Source organism: Hypanus sabinus, chromosome 7 (assembly GCF_030144855.1).
Source record: "Hypanus sabinus isolate sHypSab1 chromosome 7, sHypSab1.hap1, whole genome shotgun sequence".
NCBI lineage: Eukaryota > Metazoa > Chordata > Chondrichthyes > Myliobatiformes > Dasyatidae > Hypanus > Hypanus sabinus.
Genome location: NC_082712.1, coordinates 15050825 through 15074793, shown reverse-complemented (window position 1 = coordinate 15074793; position 23969 = coordinate 15050825). Strand labels below are relative to the sequence as shown.

Here is a 23969-nt window from a genome sequence, read left to right as displayed (position 1 = left end):
TTTTGCGGCAGCAGTACAGTGCAATACATAAAAGTACTACAGCACTGTGCAAATGCTTTTGGCACCTTGTCTATATATATATGTATATGTTTTTATACAGCACTATGCATGTGACAAATAAAACTAATCTTATCTCTCCAGAACTTTGTTTGTTATTCTGGATTCCAGTGTCTGTAGAATCTTGTGTCTCCATCTTGTTTGATATCTATGAAAATGCTTAGGTTCTTGTGTGTCCTTCCCCACTTATAATTGTAATTTCCCTTGACAAGCAATTAAAGATCCCTGACTTTATTGCATTATCCTCCCCGAAGCCTAACATGGCCATTCTGATCGTGGTAGAACTGACGGTGCCTTGGGAAGGCCGGATTGAGGAGGCGCTTGCGTGTAGGAAGACCAGACACCAGGAGCTGGCAATGCCGGGGTGGAGGACACATTGTGACCCTATAAAGGTGGGGTGTAAAGTTTTCCCTCCATGAGGATCACACCCTTTTCATGGTTGGGAGGCCTGTGTGCCTCCATGGCCCGGAGAGCTACGTTGGCTGGAGTCTGGGCTTTATGCTTTGGATCTTGGTGGGGTTACCCATGCCAACAGGTCAAAGGGTAGAGGCCAGACTAGGAGTGGCCCACCGATCCCCCAGGGTTTGGGGGTTTAGCTCGGGATAAACAACCCTGACGGGTAAAACAATGTTGTTATGGAAACAGCGATGAAGGTCCCTCTTACTTCTGAGTGTGACGGTATTCCTGAGTCTCCACGCGAGATTTGCATGACTGACGGTGGTGAAGGAAGCTCTCAGTCAGTAGAGATTTCACCAGCTGCCCTCTCTGCAGAACCTACTCTGTCCTTGGTATTACGGGTGGGGGGAGGACCGCAAAGAAAACAGCCGCCCGGACCGTCCGTCACAGGGGCTGCTGAGAGAGGCTCCATACGGCTACGGATCGAGCAGTGTGAGGATGTACCTCAGGCTGATAGGTTTTAGTGTTATGTATTGCAATATGCCAGTGATATTACACCTGATGCACGTGTTCATACCTCTCCACATTGTACCTGGCTCTATCTGCACCTGTACAGTTTCTGTGACCTTGCGTCAGCTCACTGGAGTGTTTCACTCAGTGCTGGTACATTCTGAAAGAGGCCCCTCCCATCATCCTGTGCCCCGCCTCAGAGACCTTGGTATTCTTAGTCCTGGGACTGTACGCAGAAGTCGACAGTGATGATATCGTTTCCTGTAGGCTCTGTAAAGCTGCGTATCCACATTTGAAAAGGAGCCAAGTGGACAGTGAGGAAGCAGAGATGTGACGAGTTACCCCGGGCAGGGTCAAGAATGGTAAGTGTGAGGGTGAATGGGGATGGAATGGTGTATATGTGTTCCATGTATTTCCCGTGGCAGGGCATCTGCCTGATCTCGATGCCTGCGTTCTTTTTTGATCATGTTGGACACAGGCTGGGCTTGGTCAAATTTGCATGCTGTATTCAAATAAAGTGTGAAGTTGGGGCCAGCTGACTCACACACAGCACAACGTTTGGGGAACATAAGCTACTCTGTGGTTGGGCTAGACTGAGGCTGGAACACGGGTCAGTCTAGACTAGGGTCAGTATGGTTGAGGGTCCAATTCGAGTCAGGGTTCAGTCTGGGTCAGGGGTCAGTGATAGTTATGGGTCAAGGGTCGATCTGGGTCTGAGGTCGGGGGAGATATGGGTAAGGGTATGGGTGAAGAGTTGGTCTGAGTCAGGGGTCAAGGTATCATGATTGGTGAGGAAGACATACGGCAGGCTTGCTTTCATTAATGAAGCCGAGGTTTCACAAGGCTGGGTTGTGACTAGTGGTGTCCCACAAGGATCTGTTCTGGGATGTCTACTTTTTGTGATTTTTATTAACGACCTGGATGTGCGGGTAGAAGGGTGGGTTGGCAAGTTTGCAGAGGACACAAAGGTTGGTGGTGTTGTAGATAGTGTAGAGGATTGTCGAAGATTGCAGAGAGACATCGATAGGATGCAGAAGTGGGCTGAGAAATGGCAGATGGGAGTTCAACCCGGATAAGTGTGAGGTGGTACACTTTGGAAGGACAAACTTCAAGGCAGAGTACAAAGTAAATGGCAGGATACTTGGTAGTGTGGAGGAGCAGAAGGATCTGGGGGTACATGTCCACAGATCCCTGAAAGTTGCCTCACAGGTAGATAGGGTAGTTAAGAAAGCTTATGGGGTGTTAGCTTTCATAAGTCGAGGGACACTGTGTCCAGTTCTGGTTGCCTCACTATAGGAAGGATGTGGAAGCATTGGAAAGGGTACAGAGGAGATTTACCAGGATGCTGCCTGGTTCAGAGAGTATGGATTATGATCAGAGATTAAGAGAGCTAGGGCTTTACTCTTTAGAGAGAAGGAGGATGAGAGGAGACATGATAGAGGTTTAGAAGGTATTAAGAGGAATAGACAGAGTGGACAGCCAGCGCCTCTTCCCCAGGGCACCACTGCTCAGTACAAGAGGACATGGCTTTAAGTTAAGGGGAGGGAAGTTCAAGGGGGATATTAGAGGAAGGTTTTTCACTCAGAGAGTGGTTGGTGCGTGGAATGCACTGCCTGAGTCAGTGGTGGAGGCAGATACACTAGTGAAGTTTAAGAGATGACTAGACAGGTATATGGAGGAATTTAAGGTGGGGGGTTATATGTGAGGCAGGGTTTGAGGGTCGGCACAACATTGTGGGCCGAAGGGCCTGTAATGTGCTGTACTATTCTATGTTAATCAAAGAATTGAGTTCAACAGTTGGGGACTTTTTTAGGATGGCGTTGTGGAGGTAAGCCTCTACTAAAGGAGCTGGAAGGTGTTCCCACCTTCCACTAGCCTGCAGATCACCCTTGGGCGAGGTGTAGCCACCTGCTTAGACCCCCCCCCCTCGATCAGGTGGTGGATGGTGGTATGAGCAGCCGGTGCAGATCACAAGTCCCCTGGTTATGTGATCACTGACACCAGGCAGACAATCTCTGAAGAGTATTGATAATGGCTGGGGTGACCCGTCTTGTAAAGACACTGCCCCGAAGAAGGAAATGGCAAACCACTTCTGTAGAAAAATTTGCCAAGAACCATCATGGTCACGGATGGGGAGGAGAGTGAGGGCGGTGACATGGAGAAGAAGTGGGGGGAGGGGGACTTCCCCACAGGCAACAATCCCTCAGATAATGGGCAGATGCAAGACCATGATCTCTCGAGTCATCATAACGACAGGTCGAGAAACGTTAACACAGCAGATTCTGCAGATGCTGGAAATCCAGAGCAACACACCCCTAGTTGGTGAAGGACTCAGCAGGTCAGGCAGCAACTAAAGAGAGGGATAAATATCAGGACCTTTCATCATAGTTGTGAAGTTATGTTGCAGTTTTATAAAACTCTAGTTAGGCTGTATCTGGAGTGTTGTGCACAGTTCTGGTCGCTCTGTTATAGGAAGGATGAGGAGAGGGTGCAGAGGACGTTCACCAGGATGTTGCCTGGATTAGAGGGCATGTGGCATAGCAAGATGTTGGGCAAACTTGGGTTCTATTCCTGTACCTCCTTCCTGATGGTTGAGGGATAGTAACTGTTTCTGAACCTGGTGGCATGAGTCCTGAGGCTCCTGTACCTCCTTCTTGATGGTTGAGGGGTAATATCTGTTCCTGAACCTGGTGGTGTGGGTCCTGAGGCTCCTGTACCTCCTTCCTGATGGTTGAGGGGTAATATCTGTTCCTGAACCTGGTGGTGTGGGTCCTGAGGCTCCTGTACCTCCTTCCTGATGGTTGAGGGGTAATATCTGTTCCTGAACCTGGTGGTGTGGGTCCTGAGGCTCCTGTACCTCCTTCCTGATGGTTGAGGGGTAGTAACTGTTTCTGAACCTGGTGGCATGAGTCCTGAGGCTCCTGTACCTCCTTCCAGATGGTTGAGGGGTAATATCTGTTCCTGAACCTGGTGGTGTGGGTCCTGAGGCTCCTGTACCTCCTTCTTGATGGTTGAGGGGTATTAACTGTTTCTGAGCCTGGTGGTGTGAGTCCTGAGGCTCCTGTACCTCCTTCCTGATGGTTGAGGGGTAATAACTGTTCCTGAAACTGGTGGTGTGGGTCCTGAGGCTCCTATACCTCCTTCCTGATGGTTGAGGGGTAATATCTGTTCCTGAACCTGGTGGTGTGGGTCCTGAGGCTCCTGTACCTCCTTCCTGATGGTTGAGGGGTAATATCTGTTCCTGAACCTGGTGGTGTGGGTCCTGAGGCTCCTATACCTCCTTCCTGATGGTTGAGGGGTAGTAACTGTTTCTGAACCTGGTGGCATGAGTCCTGAGGCTCCTGTACCTCCTTCTTGATGGTTGAGGGGTAGTAACTGTTCCTGAACCTGGTGGTGTGGGTCCTGAGGCTCCTGTACCTCCTTCCTGATGGTTGAGGGGTAATATCTGTTCCTGAACCTGGTGGTGTGGGTCCTGAGGCTCCTGTACCTCCTTCTTGATGGTTGAGGGGTAGTAACTGTTTCTGAACCTGGTGGTGTGGGTCCTGAGGCTCCTGTACCTCCTTCCTGATGGTTGAGGGGTAATATCTGTTCCTGAACCTAGTGGTGTGGGTCCTGAGGCTCCTGTACCTCCTTCCTGATGGTTGAGGGGTAATATCTGTTCCTGAACCTGGTGGTGTGGGTCCTGAGGCTCCTGTACCTCCTTCTTGATGGTTGAAGGGTAGTAACTGTTTCTGAGCCTGGTGGTGTGAGTCCTGAGGCTCCTGTACCTCCTTCCTGATGGTTGAGGGATAATATTTGTTCCTGAACCTGGTGGTGTGGGTTCTGAGGCTCCTGTACCTCCTTCTTGATGGTTGAGGGGTAGTAACTGTTTCTGAACCTGGTGGTGTGAGTCCTGAGGCTCCTGTATCTCCTTCCTGATGGTTGAGGGGTAATATCTGTTCCTGAACCTGGTGGTGTGGGTTCTGAGGCTCCTGTACCTCCTTCTTGATGGTTGAGGGGTAGTAACTGTTCCTGAACCTGGTGGTGTGAGTCCTGAGACTCCTGTACCTCCTTCCTCATGACCTGATGAGCCTGTGAATTTGCTGTAAGGGAGTTTTTCATTGCACCTTGCACACATGGACATGTGCAGATGACAATAAACTCCACGTTTGAATTTTGATAGAGTCATAGAACACTACAGGACAGAAACAGGCCCTTTAGCCCATCTAGTCTGTACCGAACTGTTAACCTGCCTCGTCCCATCGTCCTGTACCTCAACCATAGCCCTCCATACCCCTCCCATCCATGTTCCTATCTAAATTTCTCTAAAAATTTTGAAATCAAACCCATATCCACCACTTCTTCTGGCAGTACATTCCACCCTCGCACCACTCTCTGAGTGAAGTTCCTGCTCGTGTTCTCCTTAAACATTTCACCTTTCACCTTTAACCTATGACCTTGAGTTCTAGTCTTACCCAAACTCAGTGGAAAAAGCCAGCTTGCTCTTCCTCTTCCTGTACTTCTCATCATTTCGTACTCCTCTATCAAATCTCCCCTCATTCTCCTACGCTCTGGGGAGTAAATTTCAACTTTTCCCTATAACTCAGGTCCTCAAGCCTCAGCAAAGTCCTTGCAAATTTTCTCTGCACTATTTCAATGTTATTCATACCTTTCCTCTTGACTCTTGGATGTGGATATGCTGCAGGGTTCTGCCAAACTGCGTCCCTTCTCCATGGCACCTTTAAAATCCAGGTTAACTCCAGCGAGGTCTGAAACACCAGCGCTCCGGTCTCCATGGTAATGAGCTCCTACCTGCTTTGTAAACAGAGAGTGAAGTGCTTACAATGCAAAACGCTCAGGAAGTTAAAGGGGCACTTTGAGCAAACTCTCAGATGGTTGGAAATTTCTACAAGGATGTTGGAAACCCCCCAGATGAAGACTGAAGCCCCGATGGACCCCGTGGTCATTTGCAAGGTACGATAGATGCCTCCTGGTGCTTTTATTAATCACAATAGTCACTCAACCAGTACAGTAATCGGAGAACGTTCTTTATATACCCTTCTTGAGCTTTCTACAGCCCTGAAGGAGGCTGTTCAGCCCATCTTAGGCAGGTTCTCCCATGCTTGCCCCTCCCTCTGGCGTTTAGCTGCAGCTTCCAGTGGAAGTACGTCAGAGCGGGTGGAGGAATGGCTGAGCTACCTGGCTTCTGAGTGTTGATCTAGAGGACATCAGTTCCATCAGCACTGCTACAAATCAGACAGAAGAAATTGAAGATGGATTAGGCCATTCAGCCCATCATGCCTGCTTCTTTTAAAAAAATTTTTATTGAGTTTTCAAATGATTATAGAAAGAAAGAAAAAAAATTATCAACCCTTCCCCCTCACATATCCCTATAGAAAGAAAGAAAAAAAAGAGAAGAAAAAAAGAAAGAAAGAAAGAGTGCCTGGATATCTGAAGATCCCCACATGCTCCATGGAGTTCATAATAGCTTTAGTATATATATTTATTTCTTTCCCCAAATAACCAGTAATTTTATCTTCGGAGCACCTATATACTTAGTCCTATCTTTTGTAAGTAAGGGCGCCAAATTTTCAGAAATGTTTCATATTTATCTCTTAAATTATAAGTAATTTTTTCAAGTGGAATACAGCTAAAGATTTCATTCTTCCTACGATCTATACTTAAATATGAATCCGATTTCCAAGTAACTGCAATAGCCTTTTTGGCTACTGCTAATGCAATTTTTATGAATTCTTTCTGATATTTATTCAATTTGGGTTTCGGTTTTAACCCTTGACTATCACCTAGTAAAAATAATATTGGGTTATGTGGAAGTTGTGTTCCAATAACTTGTTCCAGTAAATCTCTTAAATTTGTCCAAAAAGGTTGAATTTTAAAACAAGACCAAGTAGAATGTACCAATTTCTTGATTACATCGGAAGCATTGATCAGATAAATTTTGGTTTAATTTCTTTATTTTTTGTGGTGTAATATATAATTGATGTAAAAAACTATATTGCACTAATCTTAACCGGACACTTGTTGTATTTGTCATACTGTCAAGACATAGTCTTGACCAACTTGTTTCTTCAATTTTAATATTCAAGTCAGTTTCCCATTTTTGTCTTGACTTATGAATTCCTTGTTTACCATATAAACCATATAACCATATAACAATCACAGCACGGAAACAGGCCATCTTGGCCCTCCTAGTCCGTGCCAAACCCTTAATCTCACCTAGTCCCACCTACCCGCACTCAGCCCATAACCCTCCACTCCTTTCCTGTCCATATACCTATCCAATTTTACCTTAAATGACACAACTGAACTGGCCTCTACTACTTCTACAGGAAGCTCATTCCACACAGCTATCACTCTTTGAGTAAAGAAATACCCCCTCGTGTTTCCCTTAAACTTCTGCCCCCAACTCTCAAATCATGTCCTCTAGTTTGAATCTATTTTAATTGCCCGTTTTTGAATCAAACTATACATACAAGAAATAATTTTTTTAATTTTTCCTTTTTGAATTAAAGTTTCTATTTCATTAGGTTTCGGCAATAACGTTGTTTGACCCTGTTTATCTCTTAAATAAGCCCTTAATTGGAAATAACAAAAAAGAGTGTTGTTTGATATTTTGTATTTATTCTTTAATTGATCAAATGACATTAATATACCTCCTTCAAAACAGCCTCCTATATACCTAATCCCGTTTTATCTAAACCCATTGTATTCGCTACATAAATTATCTTCTAGATTGGAAGAATATGGGAAAATATCAGGCTACAAAATAAATTGGGATAAAAGTGAAATTCTACCTCTTACTAAAGGAGATTATAGTCAATGTCAATTAATAACTCAATTTAGATGGCTGATAAATGGTATAAAATATTTAGGTATAAGAGTTGATAATGATATAAAGAATTTATATAAATTAAATTATTTACTATTATTGAAAAAAAAATCAAGAAGATCTTGATAAATGGATGATGTTACCAATAACAGAGTAAATGCTGTAAAAATGAATATATTCCCTAGGTTACAATATTTATTCCAAACACTACAAATACAACTACCCCAGAAGTTTTTTCAAGAGTTAAATAAATGTGTGAGGAAGTTCCTTTGGAAAGGTAAGATGTCAAGAATAATTGACATGGAAATTTGATCTAGGAGGGTTATAACTTCCAAACTTTAAGAATTATTATAAAGCAAATCAACTTAGATTTATTGCATCTTTTTTTGATGAAGATAAGCCAGCATGGATTAGAATAGAACTAGATAAAAATAGGAGAAAATATACCAGAAGATTTTATATATAAGTGGGAATCTAAATGGATACGGGAAAAGAAAGAATCTCCTATATTAAAACATTTGATTGATTTATGGAGTAAGATAAATGCTGATGATGAGATAAGGAAATCTTTATTAGCAAAGAGACCTTTAATTCAAAATAAACTTATTCCTTTTGCATGGATAACCAACTTTTATCATGCCTGCTTCTTGAACCGCGATGGTCCTGACTGTGAAGGTACTCCGACATTCAAAGTCAACTTCATTGTGACCGGCACAAGTGCATGTATTTTTTATTTCAAGACCCAGTACAAAACAGACTCTTCCAGCTCATGAACCGCACCACCCAGAAACCCAGCAGTTTAATCCTAGCACAAATTTACAATCACCAGTTAACCTACTAACAAGTCTTTGGACAGTGGGAGGAAACCAGAGCACCTGGAGGAAACCTACGTATTCACAGGAAAAATGTACAAACTCCTTACAGAGGACGCCAGAATTGAACTCAGAACTTCAACGTTCTGAGCTGTAATAGCATTGCACTAAAGACACAGGTACAATGAAGAAGTCACAGGCACAGAGAATCAGGTAGGCAAAATTCACGATGAGAAGGTACAAACAGATTATAATTGGGTATGCGGTGAACAATCAGACTTCCAAGACAAGGCAGATGGGAAGGTCATCAAGGAGAATGAAATCACAGCAAGTAGATAACAAAGGCAGCTCGGTAGGGTAGTGGTTAGCCTAACTTGGGTGAAATTCCCGTTGCTGTCTGTAGGGAGTTTGCACGTTCTCCCCCGTGACCGTGTGGGTTTTCTCTGGGTGCTCCGGTTTCCTCCCTCATCCCAAAGGTTCATGGTTGGGATTGCCATGACAGCCCTTACACAATGAGGGTCAGAAAAGGAGACAAAAGAATGTAAAATGAAACAGGAAACATTAGCAAGGCCGGGCCCTGTCTGACCCACTCACCCTTAGTAAAACTGTGACTGCCCCTACACTGTGTTCACATCACCCTACAGACTCCAATTACCCTAAAGCAGCCGGTATAATCAACGACCCCGCTACCCCTGGGCATTCTCTCATCTCCCTCTCCCATTGAACAGAAGGTACAAAAACTCATACCACCAGGCCTACCCCACGGTTATAAAACTATTGAATGGTTCCTTAGTATGTTAAGACAGACTCTTGACCTCACAATCTGAAAAAAAACAATTCATCAGTTCTCCCTGGTTGAAGGTTCCTGTCAGATCCCATCAGAATCTCTTTCCTCTTACCCTCAGTCAGCTGTGGAGGCCAGGTCATTATGTATATTTAAAGTGGAGATTGACAGGTTCTTGATTAGTCGGGGTGTCACGGGGAGACGGCAGGGGAGTGGGGTTGAGAGGGAGGATAAGTCAACCATGATGGAACGGCTTAATTCTGCTGCTGTGTCTTCTGGTCTTAGTGAGGAGAGATGTCAGCAGAGAGAGACAGGAATGCACGGGGCAGGGGGATGGGGTGGGGTGGGGGTAATCAGTTTCGGGTGAGTTGGCTGTGAAATTTGTTGTTCTGTGGCAGCAGTACTGTGCAAAGAAAAATATCACTGTCAGGTTCAAGCAAGTAGCGCTGTCGGCTGATGGGCTGGTCAGGAATCTGAACGTTCATAAACAGTGTCATAAAGGGGTGTAGATAGTAAAATGATAGGGATGTCCAAGATAAGATCAAGTGCTTGAGATGAGAGGGAGGAGACTGGGAGCAGGGCCTCCCAGCCTGTTTTATGCCCTGGACCCTGCCATCAATTGTAGACCCCAGGCTGGGAACCCATGACCTAGAGGAAATTTCCACCCAGACTGAGTACACACTTTCCACTCGTTTTTTCATTCTAATTGTTCACTTTTCTGGTAAAAATTGCACAAAATTTATGTTCAATTTCCAGTTTTCTTGTGAACGTGCCTTATCCAATCCTGTGTGTGTGTGTGCACATGTGAGTGTGAGTGAGTGAGTGAGTGAGTGAGTGTGAGTGTGCGTGTGTCTGTGTATCTGTGTGTGTGTGTGTGTGGGAGCATGTGTGCATGTGAGTGTGTGTGTGACTTTGTGAGTGTGTGTGTCAGTGTGTGAGTGTATGTGTCTTTGTATGTAAGCACATGTATAAGTGTGTGTGGGGGGGCATGTGTGTGTCTGTGTGTGTGTGTGTGTGTGTGTGTGTGTGTGTGTGTGTGTGTGTATGTGTGTGTGTGTGTGTGTGTGTGTGTGTGTCTGTGTGTGTGTGTGTGTGTGTGTATGTGTGTGTGTGTGTGTGTGTGTGTGTGTCTGTGTGTGTGTGTGTGTGTGTCTGTGTGTGTGTGTGTGTGTGTGTGAGTGTGTGTGTGTGTGTGTGTCTGTGTGTGTGTGTGTGTGTGTGTGTGTGTATGTGTGTGTGTGTGTGTGTGAGTGTGTGTGTGTGTGTGTGTGTCTGTGTGTGTGTGTGTGTGTGAGTGTGTGTGTGTGTGTGTGTGTGTGTGTGTGTGTGTCTGTGTGAGTGTGTGTATGTGTGTGTGTGTGTGTGTGTGTGTGTGTGTGTGTGTCTGTGTGAGTGTGTGTGTGTGTGTGTGTGAGTGTGTGTGTGTGTGTGTGTGTGTGTCTGTGTGAGTGTGTGTGTGTGTGTGTGTGTGTGTGTGTGTGTCTGTGTGAGTGTGTGTGTGTTAAGTGGCTTGTTTCACTGTTATCTTGCTGCTACTGTTGTGCAGGCTGCCCGCAGCTCATCCCTGTGTTGGTTGACATATTTCTGTGTTTCCACATATTTGTGATAATTAAATGAAACTGAATCTGAATCTGAAAGAAAAAAATTAATCCTTATAATTTCAAATATATATTTACCATGATGGGAAAGTCTAGACACTGGGAAACACGCAAACTCCACACACAGACAGCGGAGGTCGGGGTCAGACACTGAGAAACACACAAACTCCACACACAGACAGCGGAGGTCGGGGTCAGACACTGGGAAATACACAAACTCCACACACAGACAGTGGAGATCGGGGTCAGACACTGGGAAATACACAAACTCCACACACAGACACTGGAGATCGGGGTCAGACACTGGGAAATACACAAACTCCACACACAGACAGTGGAGATCGGGGTCAGACACTGGGAAACACACAAACTCCACACACAGACAGTGGAGATCGGAGTCAGACACTGAGAAACACACAAACTCCACACACAGACAGTGGAGATCGGGGTCAGACACTGGGAAACACACAAACTCCACACACAGACAGTGGAGGTCGGGGTCAGACACTGGGAAACACACAAACTCCACACACAGACAGTGGAGGTCGGGGTCAGACACTGGGAAACACACAAACTCCACACACAGACAGTGGAGATCGGGGTCAGACACTGAGAAACACACAAACTCCACACACAGACACTGGAGATCGGGGTCAGACACTGAGAAACACACAAACTCCACACACAGACAGTGGAGATCGGGGTCAGACACTGAGAAACACGCAAACTCCACACACAGACAGTGGAGGTCGGGGTCAGACACTGGGAAATACACAAACTCCACACACAGACACTGGAGATCGGGGTCAGACACTGGGAAACACACAAACTCCACACAACAGGCTGTGCCGGAAGTGGGGGTCGAACCGGGGTCACTGAACCGTGGAGGCAGCTGCTCAATGGACTGTGCTGAGTTTAAGTACTTATTCTGCATTAGATTTCTTTGGGCAAGGGAGAAGCTGGGGAAGTTCCTGGCGATCTGATCTCTGGTTAGTATTTAAATTTGGTGTTCTATATCTGCTGATCCAACTTCCTCTTTGTATCATTTAGTTCCTGGACTGCTGGTTTATAATGAACACATGTATTGTCATGGCGTGGATTACTTCTCTGGTTTATACAGGTCAATTCATTACACAACGTACTGAGGCAGAGCAAGGTATGACAATAACAGGAAGCAGAATAAAGTGTAACAGCTACTGCCGAAGTGTAGTGTAGATACAAGTTCATATTTAGCTTATTGTCATTCAGCCATACACACCTATCCCACCAAACCAAAATCATCCCTCCAGTCCAAGGTGCGCAACGCAGTACACCTAACTCATCCACTGCACAGAAAGTAATATTACCACAAACAAGTTAATAAATACTAAGGTGAACTTAAGATACAAGATAAAAAGTAATCAGTATAACGCTCTGGAACTTGGTACGTGATGAGACCTGGGTGGTGGCAGAGAGTTCAGCAGTGTCACAGCCTGGGGGGGGGGGAGCTGTTTCCCATCCTGACAGTCCTGGTCCTAATGCTGTGGTACCTCCTGCCCGATGGTCAAAGAGATGGACGGGCGGGATCACTGACAGTGCCAAATGCCCCGTACGAGCAGTGCCCCTGGTAACTACCTCTATGGGTGGGAGAGAGACCGCAGTGATCCTCTCCGTAATCGTTGCAATCCTTTCGCGGTCAGGGGCCTCGCGATTCCCATACCAGACTGTGATGGAGCTCTGCTCAGGAGACCCCCCCGTGGTGGTCCAGTAAAAACTGGTTTAACATGGTCGGGGTGGGGGGGCCCTCACTCAGCTCACTCTCCTCAGGAAATGGGGACGCTGCTGTGCTTCCTTGACCAAACAAGTCAGCGATAAAGCTAGATTATGTGTCCAAGAGTCCATTTTATCGTACAAGTTCCAGTCTGGTGGCAGGGGTGGGGCGTGCTTTCAGGACTTCGCAACTTCTGCCCAGTGGGAGAGGGGAGAAGATTATGCTGTGAATTGGTTCATTACTGTCACATGTGCCATGTACATGCTTTGACCAGTCACCCACCCCCTCTCAGTTGCTTCTGCTGAAGGAAGGTGCTGGAGTCCAGGGTTTGTGGAATGGACTAGTTTTCAGAGAGCTCTGCAGTTCATGATATTTGTGTTTCTGGTTACTTCTGTTTTTCTTATGACCATTCTGTGCGATTTGTATTGGGTTCACGGGGCTCTGCAGCCTGCGGTCAACAACAACGCAGCACTCAATCGATTTGTATTGGGTTCACAGGGCTCTGCAGCCTGCGGTCAACAACAACGCAGCACTCAATCGATTTGTATTGGGTTCACGGAGCTCTGCAGCCTGCAGTCAACAACAACAATGCTGTAGGGTACAGGTCAAATGATCCGGTGACACTTCGAATGTGACGCAGCAGGGAGCTCGGAAACCTAATGCTGAAAAGGGCCACGGTCCTGGAGGATTTCAAAGACTTTGCAGTTTGATATTCATCTGTCTGTGTGTTACTCGCTGGCTTTTTGGAGTTTGTGCGATTTGTTCTTTTTTTTTGCGCGTTGGATGTTTGACGTTCTCTTCGGTAATTTCAATGTATCAGCGTAGTGAGATAGTACAACGGAAAAGCAGTAACGGAATAAAGTTTTACAGTTCCAGAGAAAATGCAGTGGAGGCAAGACAACAAGATCATAATGAGGAGAAGAGTCCCTCTGGGGCAGAAGCTATCTTTGAGCCTGGTGGGACGCGCTTTCAGACTTGTGCAGCTTCTGCCTGATGGGGAGGGGAGAAGTGAGGACGTCTGGGGTGGGTAGGGTCTTTGATTACGCTGGCTGCTTTAGAGGCAGTGAGAAGTACTGATGGAGTCAGTGGAGAGGAGGCTAGTTCCTGTGATGTGCGGAGCTGTATCCACAACTCTACAATGTCTTGTGCCCACTGGTAGAGCAGTTGCTGTACCAAACTGTAATTCAACGTTCCATGTTCAAAGTAAATTTATTATCAAAGTACGTCACCATATGCTACCTTGAGATTCATTGTTTTCAGGCATTTACAAAAAATGAAATGCAATAGAATTTATGAAAAAATCATACATACCAAAAAGGGACAAAAGACCAATGTGCAAAAGAATCATGCATATAATAAAAAAAGCATAAATAATACTGAAAACATGAATTATAGAGTGCTTGAAATTGAGCTTTGAGTGGAATGTGGAAACGGTTTCGTATTGAGCTGAGTCGAGTTCTGCCCTTTGGTTCAGAAGCCTGGTGGTTGAAGTAATAACAGTTCCTGAACCAGGTGGTGTGGGACCTGAGGCTCCTGTACCTCCTTCCTGATGGTTGTAGGGTAATAACAGTTCCTGAAGCTGGTGGTGTGGGACCTGAGGCTCCTGTACCTCCTTCCTGATGGTTGTAGGGTAATAACAGTTCCTGAACCAGGTGGTGTGGGACCTGAGGCTCCTGTACCTCCTTCCTGATGGTTGTAGGGTAATAACAGTTCCTGAAGCTGGTGGTGTGGGACCTGAGGCTTTGTACTTCTGCCCAATGGTAGTGGTGAGAAGAGAGCACGGTCTGGATGGTGCAGGTCCTCGATGAGGGGTGTTGCTTTCTCACGGCAGCGCTCCGTGTAAATGTGCCCGATAATGGGGAGGGCTTTCCCTGTGACGGACTGGGCTGTATCCATCACTTTCTGTAGTCTTTTCCATTCCTGGGCACTGGTGTTTCCATACCAGGCCTTGATGCAACCAGTCAGGACACTCTGTCAAAGTTTTAGATATACTGAATCTTTACAAACTTTTAAGAAGGTAACATGCACAAAACGCTGGAGGAACTCAGCTGGTCAGGCAGCGTCTATGGAGGAGAATAAACAGTCAAAGATTCAGGCAAAGACCTTCATAAGGATTGGAAAGGAAGGGGACGAGTCAGAGTAAGAAGCTGAGGGGAGGAGGAGGAGCTGACAGATGATAGGTGAGACCAGGTGAGAAGGAAGGTGGGTGGGGGAGGGGTGTATTAAAGTAAGATGCCCACACCCTGGCTACTGTTCGGAGACCTGTATGTATCTCCCTTCAAGGTCTTTTTACCCTTGCAGTTCCTTAACTCTAACCCCAACAGTTCTACATCTCCTGATCCTATGTCACCTCTTTCTACGAACTGATTTAATTTTTTCCAACAGAGCCTCCCCACCCCCTCTGCCTACCTGCTTGTCCTTACGATACAATGTGTATCCTTGGATGTTAAGCTCCCAACTATGACCTTCTTCCTGCCACAACACAGATGCCCTCAACATCAGACATGTCAATCTTTAACTGCGCTGTAAGTTTATCTATCTTATTCCATATACTGTGAGCATTCAAAGGGACCTTCAGTCCCTAATTCATCACCCCTTTTGATTTTGTCCCCGTTACACTTCAACTCATCCTGCTGATTACAATTCAGCTCTGCCCTTCCTGACAGTCTCATAGACACTGCATCCACCTGAAAACCAACTGCCACGTCCTCAGCCCTATCCTTCCAGTTCCCACCCCACTGCCCAATCAGTTTCAATCCTCCACAACCTGCCCACAAGGGTATTAGACCTCCTTCAGGTTCAGGTGTAACCCGTCCCTTTTGTCCCCAGAAGAAACGCCAATGATCCAAAATTCTGAAACCTTGTCCCCTGAACCAGTTTCTCAGCCATACATTCACCTGCCAAATCATCCTATTCTTACCCTCACTAGTGTGTGGCACAGGCAGCAATCCAGAGATTATTACCCCAGGGATCCTGTTTTTCAGCTTATAAATCCTCTCTTCAGGACCTCCTCACTTTTCTACCTATGTCATCGGTGTTAATATGTGCCAAAACTTCCGGCTGCTCACCCTCCCCCTTTAAAATGCTGTGGACTCGGTCTGAGATGTCCTGACCCTGGCACCTGGAAGGCAACGTACCATCCTGGTGTCTCTATCACGTCCACAGACCCCTATCTACTCCTCTGAGTACGGAATCCCCTATCACCACAGCAGTCCTCTTCTCTCCCCTTCCCTTCTGAGCCACAGAGCCCCATGCAGTGCCAGAGACCCAGTCACTTGGATAGGATTGCAGACTGCGGCACCAGCAGTGAGGACCAGGAAGGTTTGGACAAGGGAAGCACAGGAGCGCCTACAGGACTGCTTTGAATTGGTGGATCGGACTGTATTCAGGGATTCATCTTCGAGCCTGGATGAATATGCTGCAGTTGTTACCGACTTCATTAAAACTCGTGTGGATGAGTTTGTGCCTACAAAGACTTACTGTACGCTCTCAAACCAAAAGCCGTCGATGAACTAGGAGGTACATTGTCTGCTGAAGGCTATATCTGTGGCATTCAAGTCTGGCAACCCAAACCTGTACCAGAAAACCAGGTATGATTTGTGGGAGGCTATTTCAAACGAGGTTGGAGGCAACATTGGATGTACGGCAACTCGGGCAGGGTCTGCAAGACATCACTTCCTACAAAGCGAAACCCAATAGCATGAATGGCAGTGACGCTTCACTACCAGATGAACTCAACGCCTTCTATGCCCACTTTGAAAGGAAGAACACAACTACAGCTGTGAAGATTCCTGCTGCACCTGATGACCCTGTGACCTCCGTCTCAGAGGCTGATGTTAGGCCGTCTTTAAAGAGGATGAACCCTTGCAAGGTGGAAGGTCCCGATGGAGTACCTGGTAAGGATCTGAAAACCTGTGCCAACCAACAAGTGGGAGTATTCAAGGATATTTTCAACCTCTCACTACTATGGGTTCCCACTTGCTTCAAAAAGGCAACAATTATACCAGTGCCTAAGAAGGATAATGTGAGCTGCCTTAATGACTATCGCCCAGTAGCACTCACATCGAGAGTGATGAAATGCTTTGAGAGGTTGGTCATGACTAGACTGAACTCCTGCCTCAGCAAGGACCTGGACCCATTGCAACTTGCCTATCACCATAATAGGTCAGCAGCAGATGCAATCTCAATGGCTCTTCACACAGCTTTAGACCACCTGGACAATGCAAGCATCGATGTCAGGATGCTGTTCATCGGCTATAGCTCAGCATTTAATACCATCATTTCCACAATCCTGATCGAGAAGTTACAGAACCTGGGCCTCTGTACCTCCCTCTGCAATTGGATCCTCGACTTCCTAACTGGAAGACGACAATCTGTGCGGATTGGTGATAACATATCCTCCTCACTGACGATCAACACTGGTGCACCTCAGGGGTGTGTGCTTAGCCCACTGCTCTACTCTGTAGGTACACATGACTGTGTGGCTAGGCATAGCTCAAATGCCAACTATAGATTTGCTGACAATACAACCATTGATGGTAGAATCTCAGGTGGTGATGAGAGGGCGTACAGGAATGAGATATGCCAACTAGTGGAGCGGTGTCACAGCAACAACCTGGCACTCAATGTCAGTAAGATGAAAGAGCTGATTGTGGACTTCAGGAAGGGTAAGATGAAGGAACACACACCAATCCTCACAGAGGGATCAGAAGTGGAGAGAGTGTACAGTTTCAAGTTCCTGGATGTCAAGATCTCTGAGGGTCTAACCTGGTCCCAACATATCGATGTAGTTATAAAGAAGGAAAGACAGTGACTATACTTCATTAGGAGTTTGAAGAGATTTGGCATGTCAACAAATACACTCAAAGATGTCTAAAGTTGTACCGTGGAGAGCATTCTGACAGGCTGCATCACTGTCTGGTATGGAGGGGCTACTACACAGGACCAAAAGCAGCTGCAGAGGGTTGTAAATCTAGTCAGCTCCATCTTGGGTATGAGCCTACAAAATACCCAGGACATCTTTAGGGAGCAGTGTCTCAGAAAGACAGCGTCCATTATTAAGGACCTCCAGCACCCAGGGCATGTCCTTTTCTCACTGTTACCATCAGGTAGGAGGTACAGAAGCCTGAAGGCACGCACTCAGCAATTCAGGAACAGCTTCTTCCCCTCTGCCATCCAATTCCTAAATGGACGTTGAAGCTTTGGACACTACCTCACTGTTTTTTAAATATACAGTATTTCTGTCTTTGCACAGTTTAAAAAAATCTATTCAACATATGTAATTGATTTATTTGTTTATTTATTATTTATTTATTACTACCTTTTCGTTCTCTGCTAGATTATGTAATGCATTGAACTGCTGCTGCTAAGTTAACAAATTTCATGTCACGTGCTGGTGATAATAAACCTGATTTTGATTCTGATTTAGTGAAGAATTCACAAGTGACCTTTACTCATTAAGTAGTTAGAATGTGAGACCTGCTGTCACAGGTATTAAAGTGCATTGGTTGGATTAATTTACAGGGAAGGTAGATGAGAACAGAGGCAAAAATAGGGTATGATGCGTTAGTGGAAGAAGAGTGGTATAAAACCCATGTGAAAGATGAACTTGGTGTAACTGAGCTGGGACACATGGTGTCTTTCCAGAATAAATTTTATATACTGTAATTATGCAGAATAGAGTGTGTTCGTAAGACAGGAGCAGAATTAGGCCATTAAGCCCATCGAGTCCATTCAGGAACAGCTTCTTCCCCTCTACCACCCAATTCCTAAATGGACATTGAACCCTTGGACACTACCTCACTTTTTAAATATAAATTATTTCTGTTTTTTCATGATTTTTAATCTGCTCAATATGCCTATTATTTATTTTTCCTCTTCTTCTATATTATGCATTACATTGAACTGCTGCTAAGTTATCAGACTTCATGACGCATGCCAGTATCTGAAACATAGAATGATTTTTTGAGGGGAATGGCCACCGGGATACTCTGCACTGGCAGCCCACTTCCTTTTTCTCTCCTGACAGTCACCCTTTCACCTGCAACCTGGAGGTGACTACCTCTCTGTCACTTCCTCATTCTCCCGAATGAGCCGAAGGTCATCCAGCTGAAGCTCCGGTTCCCTAACATGTTCTCTCAGGAGCTGCGCCCCAGTACACCTGGTGCAGACATGTTTATCCGGGAGGCTGGAGGTCTCGCAGAATTCCCACATCTCACACGCAGCCCCTGGAGCCGTTCTCACTGCTCCAACTACGCACCAGCAAATGAAGAAGACGAAGAAAATGCGAGGCATTGACGCTGCATTTTTTTTCTGGTGAAGCCTCCCCCACAGTACTGTTGAGGAGGCGGAATCCAGGTTTAGACCCGGTGTTGGTGAAGGGCTGGCGGCAGGTGTCCCAGTCGCAATGGAGGGGAGCCTGAAAGGAGTAGTGGAAGCAGCCCGGTTTCTCACAGGTGAAGCCCTCCTCGCCACTGAGCTTATCTACAAGGGCCGCATCCGTTACTGAGGGCCCCTTCCCACACCACCAACATCCAGGACATGCTCTCTTCTCACTGCTGCCATCAGGACCCACACCACCAGGTTCAGGAACAGTTATTACCCTGCAGTCATCAGCGTCTTGAACCAGAGGGGATAAATTCACTCAGCTTCACTTGCCCCATCACTGATCTGTTCCCACAACCCATGGACACTTTCAAAGACTCTTCATCTCATGTTCTCGATGCTTATTTATTTTTATTATTTTTGTTTGTTTTTTTTAATTTTTATATTTGCACAGTTTGTCTTTTACACATTGATTATTTGTGCATCAGGTTATGTGATACATAAGACAGCTTACACACAGAGATTGATGTGCTATTTGTGCAGGACCCCTGCTGTTTATGATTTTTATAAATGACCTGGATGTAGAGGCAGAAGGATGGGTGAGTAAGTTTGCGGATGTCATGAAGATTGGGGGAGTTGTGGATGGAGCTGTAGGTGGTCAAAGGTTACATGAGGATATAGACAGGCTGCAGAGTTGGGCAGAAAAATGGCAGATGGAGTTCAATCCGGATAAGTGTGAGGTGATGCATTTTGGAAGGAGAAACCAGAAGACTGAGTGCAGGATTAATAGTCAGTTACTTAAGAGTGTGGATGAACAAAAGGGACCTTGGGGTTCAAATCCATACACCCCTCAAGGTCGCTGCACAGGTTGATAGGGTAGTTAAGAAGGCCTATGGGATGCTAGGCTTCATGAACAGGGGGATTGAGTTCAAGAGTAGAGAGGTCATGTTGCAACTCTACAAATCTCTGGTGAGACCACACTTAAGAGTATTGTGTTCAATTCTGGTCACCTCATTATAGGGAGGATGTGGAAGCTATGGAGAGGGTGCAGAGGAGATTTACCAGGATGTTGCCTGGATTGGGGAACAAGTCATATGAAGAAAGGTTAGCAGAACTGGGACTTTTCTCATTGAAGCGCAGAAGAATGAGAGGGGACTTGATAGAGGTCTACAAGATTATGAGAGGCATATATAGGGTGGATAGTCAGTACCTGTTTCCCAGGGCACCAATAGCAAACACCAGAGGGCATTTGTATAAAGTTAAGGGAGGGAAGTTTAGGGGAGACATCAGGGGTAAGTTTTTTACACAGAGGGTTGTGAGTGCCTGCAATGACTTGCCAGGGATGGTGGTGGAGGCTAAAACATTAGGGGTATTTAAGAGCCTCTTGGATAGGCACACGGATAAAAGAAAATTGGAGGGTTATGGGGTAGTGTGGGTTTAGTACTTTTTTTAGGATTATATGGGTCGGCACAACATGGAGGGCTGAAGGGCCTGTACTGTGTTGTAGTGTTCTATGGTTATATGATTAAATGTTGATAAGGTGACACCACATAGGAGTGTCGGTACGTAAGGGGACTATCTATTCTCAGATTGTATGTCCACAAAGTGACACAGGGCACGGGAGTGTCTGTACATAAGGGGACCGACAGGAACTGATGGGGTAGTGCTGGTTGGAGGTGTTGATGAGCCTCACTGCTGGGGAGGGGGGGTGATTGCTGGGTCTGGTGCTTGAACTTGTGAGCCTGCAGGTGGCGATGTGCCCCCGTCCCCGCCGTGTAGCGGTGTGCGCCCGCTGGAGGTGTGTACCGGACGGGTGGGGGTGTGCAGTAACGTCCCGGGTGAGACAACACACGTCTTCAGCTTTGAGACGCAGCGCAAGTTTCCAAACCTCGTTGGGAAACGAAGCGGGACGGTGCAGTCAGCACACGACGCTGAGAGACTTGCAGCGCTGTCGTCTGGAATGGTGAAAGGGACAGATTAAATGTGAGTTGCTACCCTTTATCGTTCCAAGTTCAACTGGTTCAATAGACTCGCCCCATTAAGCCGTAAATCGGCGGGCTTCTGTGGGTAAAAGTTATTTGGTAGCTGGAGTGGACGGTCCCACAGAGGGGGAGGCTAGGACCGCACAGCCTCAGAACACAAGGATGTTCCCTGTAGGAGAGGGAATTTCTCCAGGCAGCGGGTGGTGAATCTGTAAACACACCATTGTTGCGGCGTGGAGGCCAACTAATTGAGTGTATTTAAAGCGGGGTCGATGTGTTCTTGATTAGTCAGGGTGTCAGACAATGCGGGGAGAAGGCAGGAGAATGGGGTTGAGAGATAAATCAGCCATGATGAAATGGCGGAGCAGACTCGATGGGCTGAATGGCCTAATTCCTCTCCTGTGTTTTATGGCCTTAAACATTGGGTCTGGTTTCGTTATGAAATGTTCGTGTTGCCGGTAATTAAGTCGCTGTAAGAAGTGTCGGCTCATTTTCCGTCTGATGTTCACACTTTTCAACTGAGGCAGCAGTTTACCGCTTTCTTGCTTTGCAGTTGGCCTTAGCTTCCCCTCTCATAGTTCCTCTTCACTGCTTCCTCATTGCCGGGGCTGGGTGCCGAGCTCCACTCGCAGAGTTTCAAACCCGCACCCGGCGCTCCGTGTGGGAACAGGCAGGCCCGTCTGACTCTGACTGACCCCAGCGACCACCCGCACCTTCCCCAGGTAAACCCCCGCTCCGAGGCTCCTCGTGGGTGGGGAGGGCGAAGTCCGGAGCAGAGCTGCAGGGTGTGAGAGACAGGGGCAGGGGAGAGCGGTGTGGGGGCTGACAGTGACGGGGGAGTACAGAGAGACAAGAGAGTGAGGAGTGTGGGGGAGTGTAGAGGAGAGAGAGGGATGTGGGCGAGTGTAGAGGAGAGAGAGGGGTGTGGGGGAGTGTAGAGGGGAGAGAGGGGTGTGGGGGAGTGAAGAGGAGAGAGAGGGGTGTGGGGGAGTGTAGAGGGGAGAGAGGGGTGTGGGGGAGTGTAGAGGAGAGAGAGGGGTGTGGGCGAGTGTAGAGGAGAGAGAGGGGTGTGGGGGAGTGTAGAGGGGAGAGAGGGGTGTGGGGGAGTGTAGAGGAGAGAGAGGGGTGTGGGGGAGTGTAGAGGGGAGAGAGGGGTGTGGGGGAGTGTAGAGGGCAATGGGGAGAGTGAGGGCAATGGGGAGAGTGAGGGGTATGGGGAGAGTGTGGGGGAGTGTAGAGGGGAGAGAGGGGTGTGGGGGAGTGTAGAGGAGAGAGAGGGGTGTGGGGGAGTGTAGAGGGGAGGGAATGGGGAGAGAGGGGTATGGGGGAGTGTAGAGTGAGGGGTGTGGGGGAGTGTAGAGGGGATAGAGGGAGAGAGAGGGGTCTGGGGGAATGTAGAGGGGATAGATGGAGAGAGGGATGTGGGGGAGTGTAGGGAGGATAGAGGGAGAGAGGGGTGTGGGGGAGTGTAGAGGGGACAGTGAGGGGTATGGGGGAGTGTAGAGGGGAGAGTGAGGGGTGTGGGGGAGTGTAGAGGGGAGGGAGAGAGACTGGGGAGAGTGAGGGGTGTGGGGGAGTGTAGAGGGGAGGGAGAGAGACTGGGGAGAGTGAGGGGTGTGGGGGATTGTAGAGGGGAGGGAGAGAGACTGGGGAGAGTGAGGGGTGTGGGGGAGTGTAGAGGGGAGGGAGAGAGACTGGGGAGAGTGAGGGGTGTGGGGGAGTGTAGAGGGGAGGGAGAGAGACTGGGGAGAGTGAGGGGTGTGGGGGAGTGTAGAGGGGAGGGAGAGAGACTGGGGAGTGTGAGGGGTGTGGGGGAGTGTAGAGGGGAGGGAGAGAGACTGGGGAGAGTGAGGGGTGTGGGGGAGTGTAGAGGGGAGGGAGAGAGACTGGGGAGAGTGAGGGGTGTGGGGGAGTGTAGAGGGGAGGGAGAGAGTGGGGAGAGTGTGGGGTGTGGGGGAGTGTAGAGGGGATTGAGGGCTTGAGAGTGAGGGGTGTGGGGGAGTGTAGTGGGGAGGGAGTGAGAGGTGTGGGGTAGTGGGGAGGTTTTTGGATGGAGTGGATTGTTGTGGGTGGGCGGTATGGTACAGGGGGGTGTGGTACAGGGGGGTGTGTGGACTGTGATACATCCATTTCTGTGAGTTGTTTTCTTACCCATCATCCCACTCTGCATTAGATTCTTAAAACAATAAGGAATGGAAGCAGAATTAGGCCATTCAGCCCATCAAGTGTGCTCTACCTTTTCATCATAGCTGTTTAATTATCTCTCTCAAAGCCCTTCTCCCGCAACCTTTGATGCCCTGACTAATCAAGAACTGGGCAACCTCTGCTTTAAATATACCCAGTGACGTGGCCTCCACAGCCGTCCAATGCAATGATCTCCATAGTTTCACCCCCTTTGGATAAAGGGATTCCTCCTCATCTCTGTTCGAAATGGATGTTCCTCTATTCTGAAGCTGTACCCTCTGAAACCTAGACTTCCCCACGATAGGAAACAACCTCTCCACATCCCCCCTTCAATGTTCAATAGGTTTTTAAAGCGATTTTAAACACCAGTCGTTGACTACAGACCCAGAGGCCTCAAACTCTCCTCATACGTTAACCCTTTCTTGTGGGCCATTTTCGGTTCCGACCCTCCCTCCAGCCCCAAGCTGTGTGAGATCAGAGGCTGTCCCTCCAGAGGTACTGGCGTCAAGTAGACTTCCTCGGGTCAGCGCCTGCCCGATGCCCAGCTGCGTCCTTGCTGGCCTCCCTGATTCCCCCTGCTCTGCTCTGCTCCCTCCCTAGAGAGATGTCCATCACTCTGCCTCAGCTCAGCGGTTGGGGTAAATGAGGGCAGAAGGAGTGGGCTATCAGCACGGACTGCACGTTGAGTCAGAGAAAGTGTTCCTGGGTCAGTTCCCTGTGCAGCCACTGTCTGCGTCTCTGCA

The 23969-nt window shown here is 47.4% G+C and overlaps 1 protein-coding gene across 3 annotated transcripts in view; it reads left to right on the top strand.

The window, feature by feature from the left end:
• The first annotated feature begins 1228 nt into the window (after positions 1-1228).
• LOC132396574 (FYN-binding protein 1) overlaps positions 1229-23969 on the top strand; it is a 164094-nt gene continuing 141353 nt past the window's right edge. For 2 of the 3 annotated variants that reach the window (XM_059974245.1, XM_059974244.1), the window contains exon 1: positions 5761-5916. In XM_059974245.1, the coding sequence (XP_059830228.1) occupies positions 5857-5916 (60 nt within the window). In that variant the 5' untranslated portion in view covers positions 5761-5856. Of the gene's footprint in view, positions 1326-5760; positions 5917-23969 lie in introns of those variants that run through there. The other variant, XM_059974247.1, reaches the window with a different exon arrangement.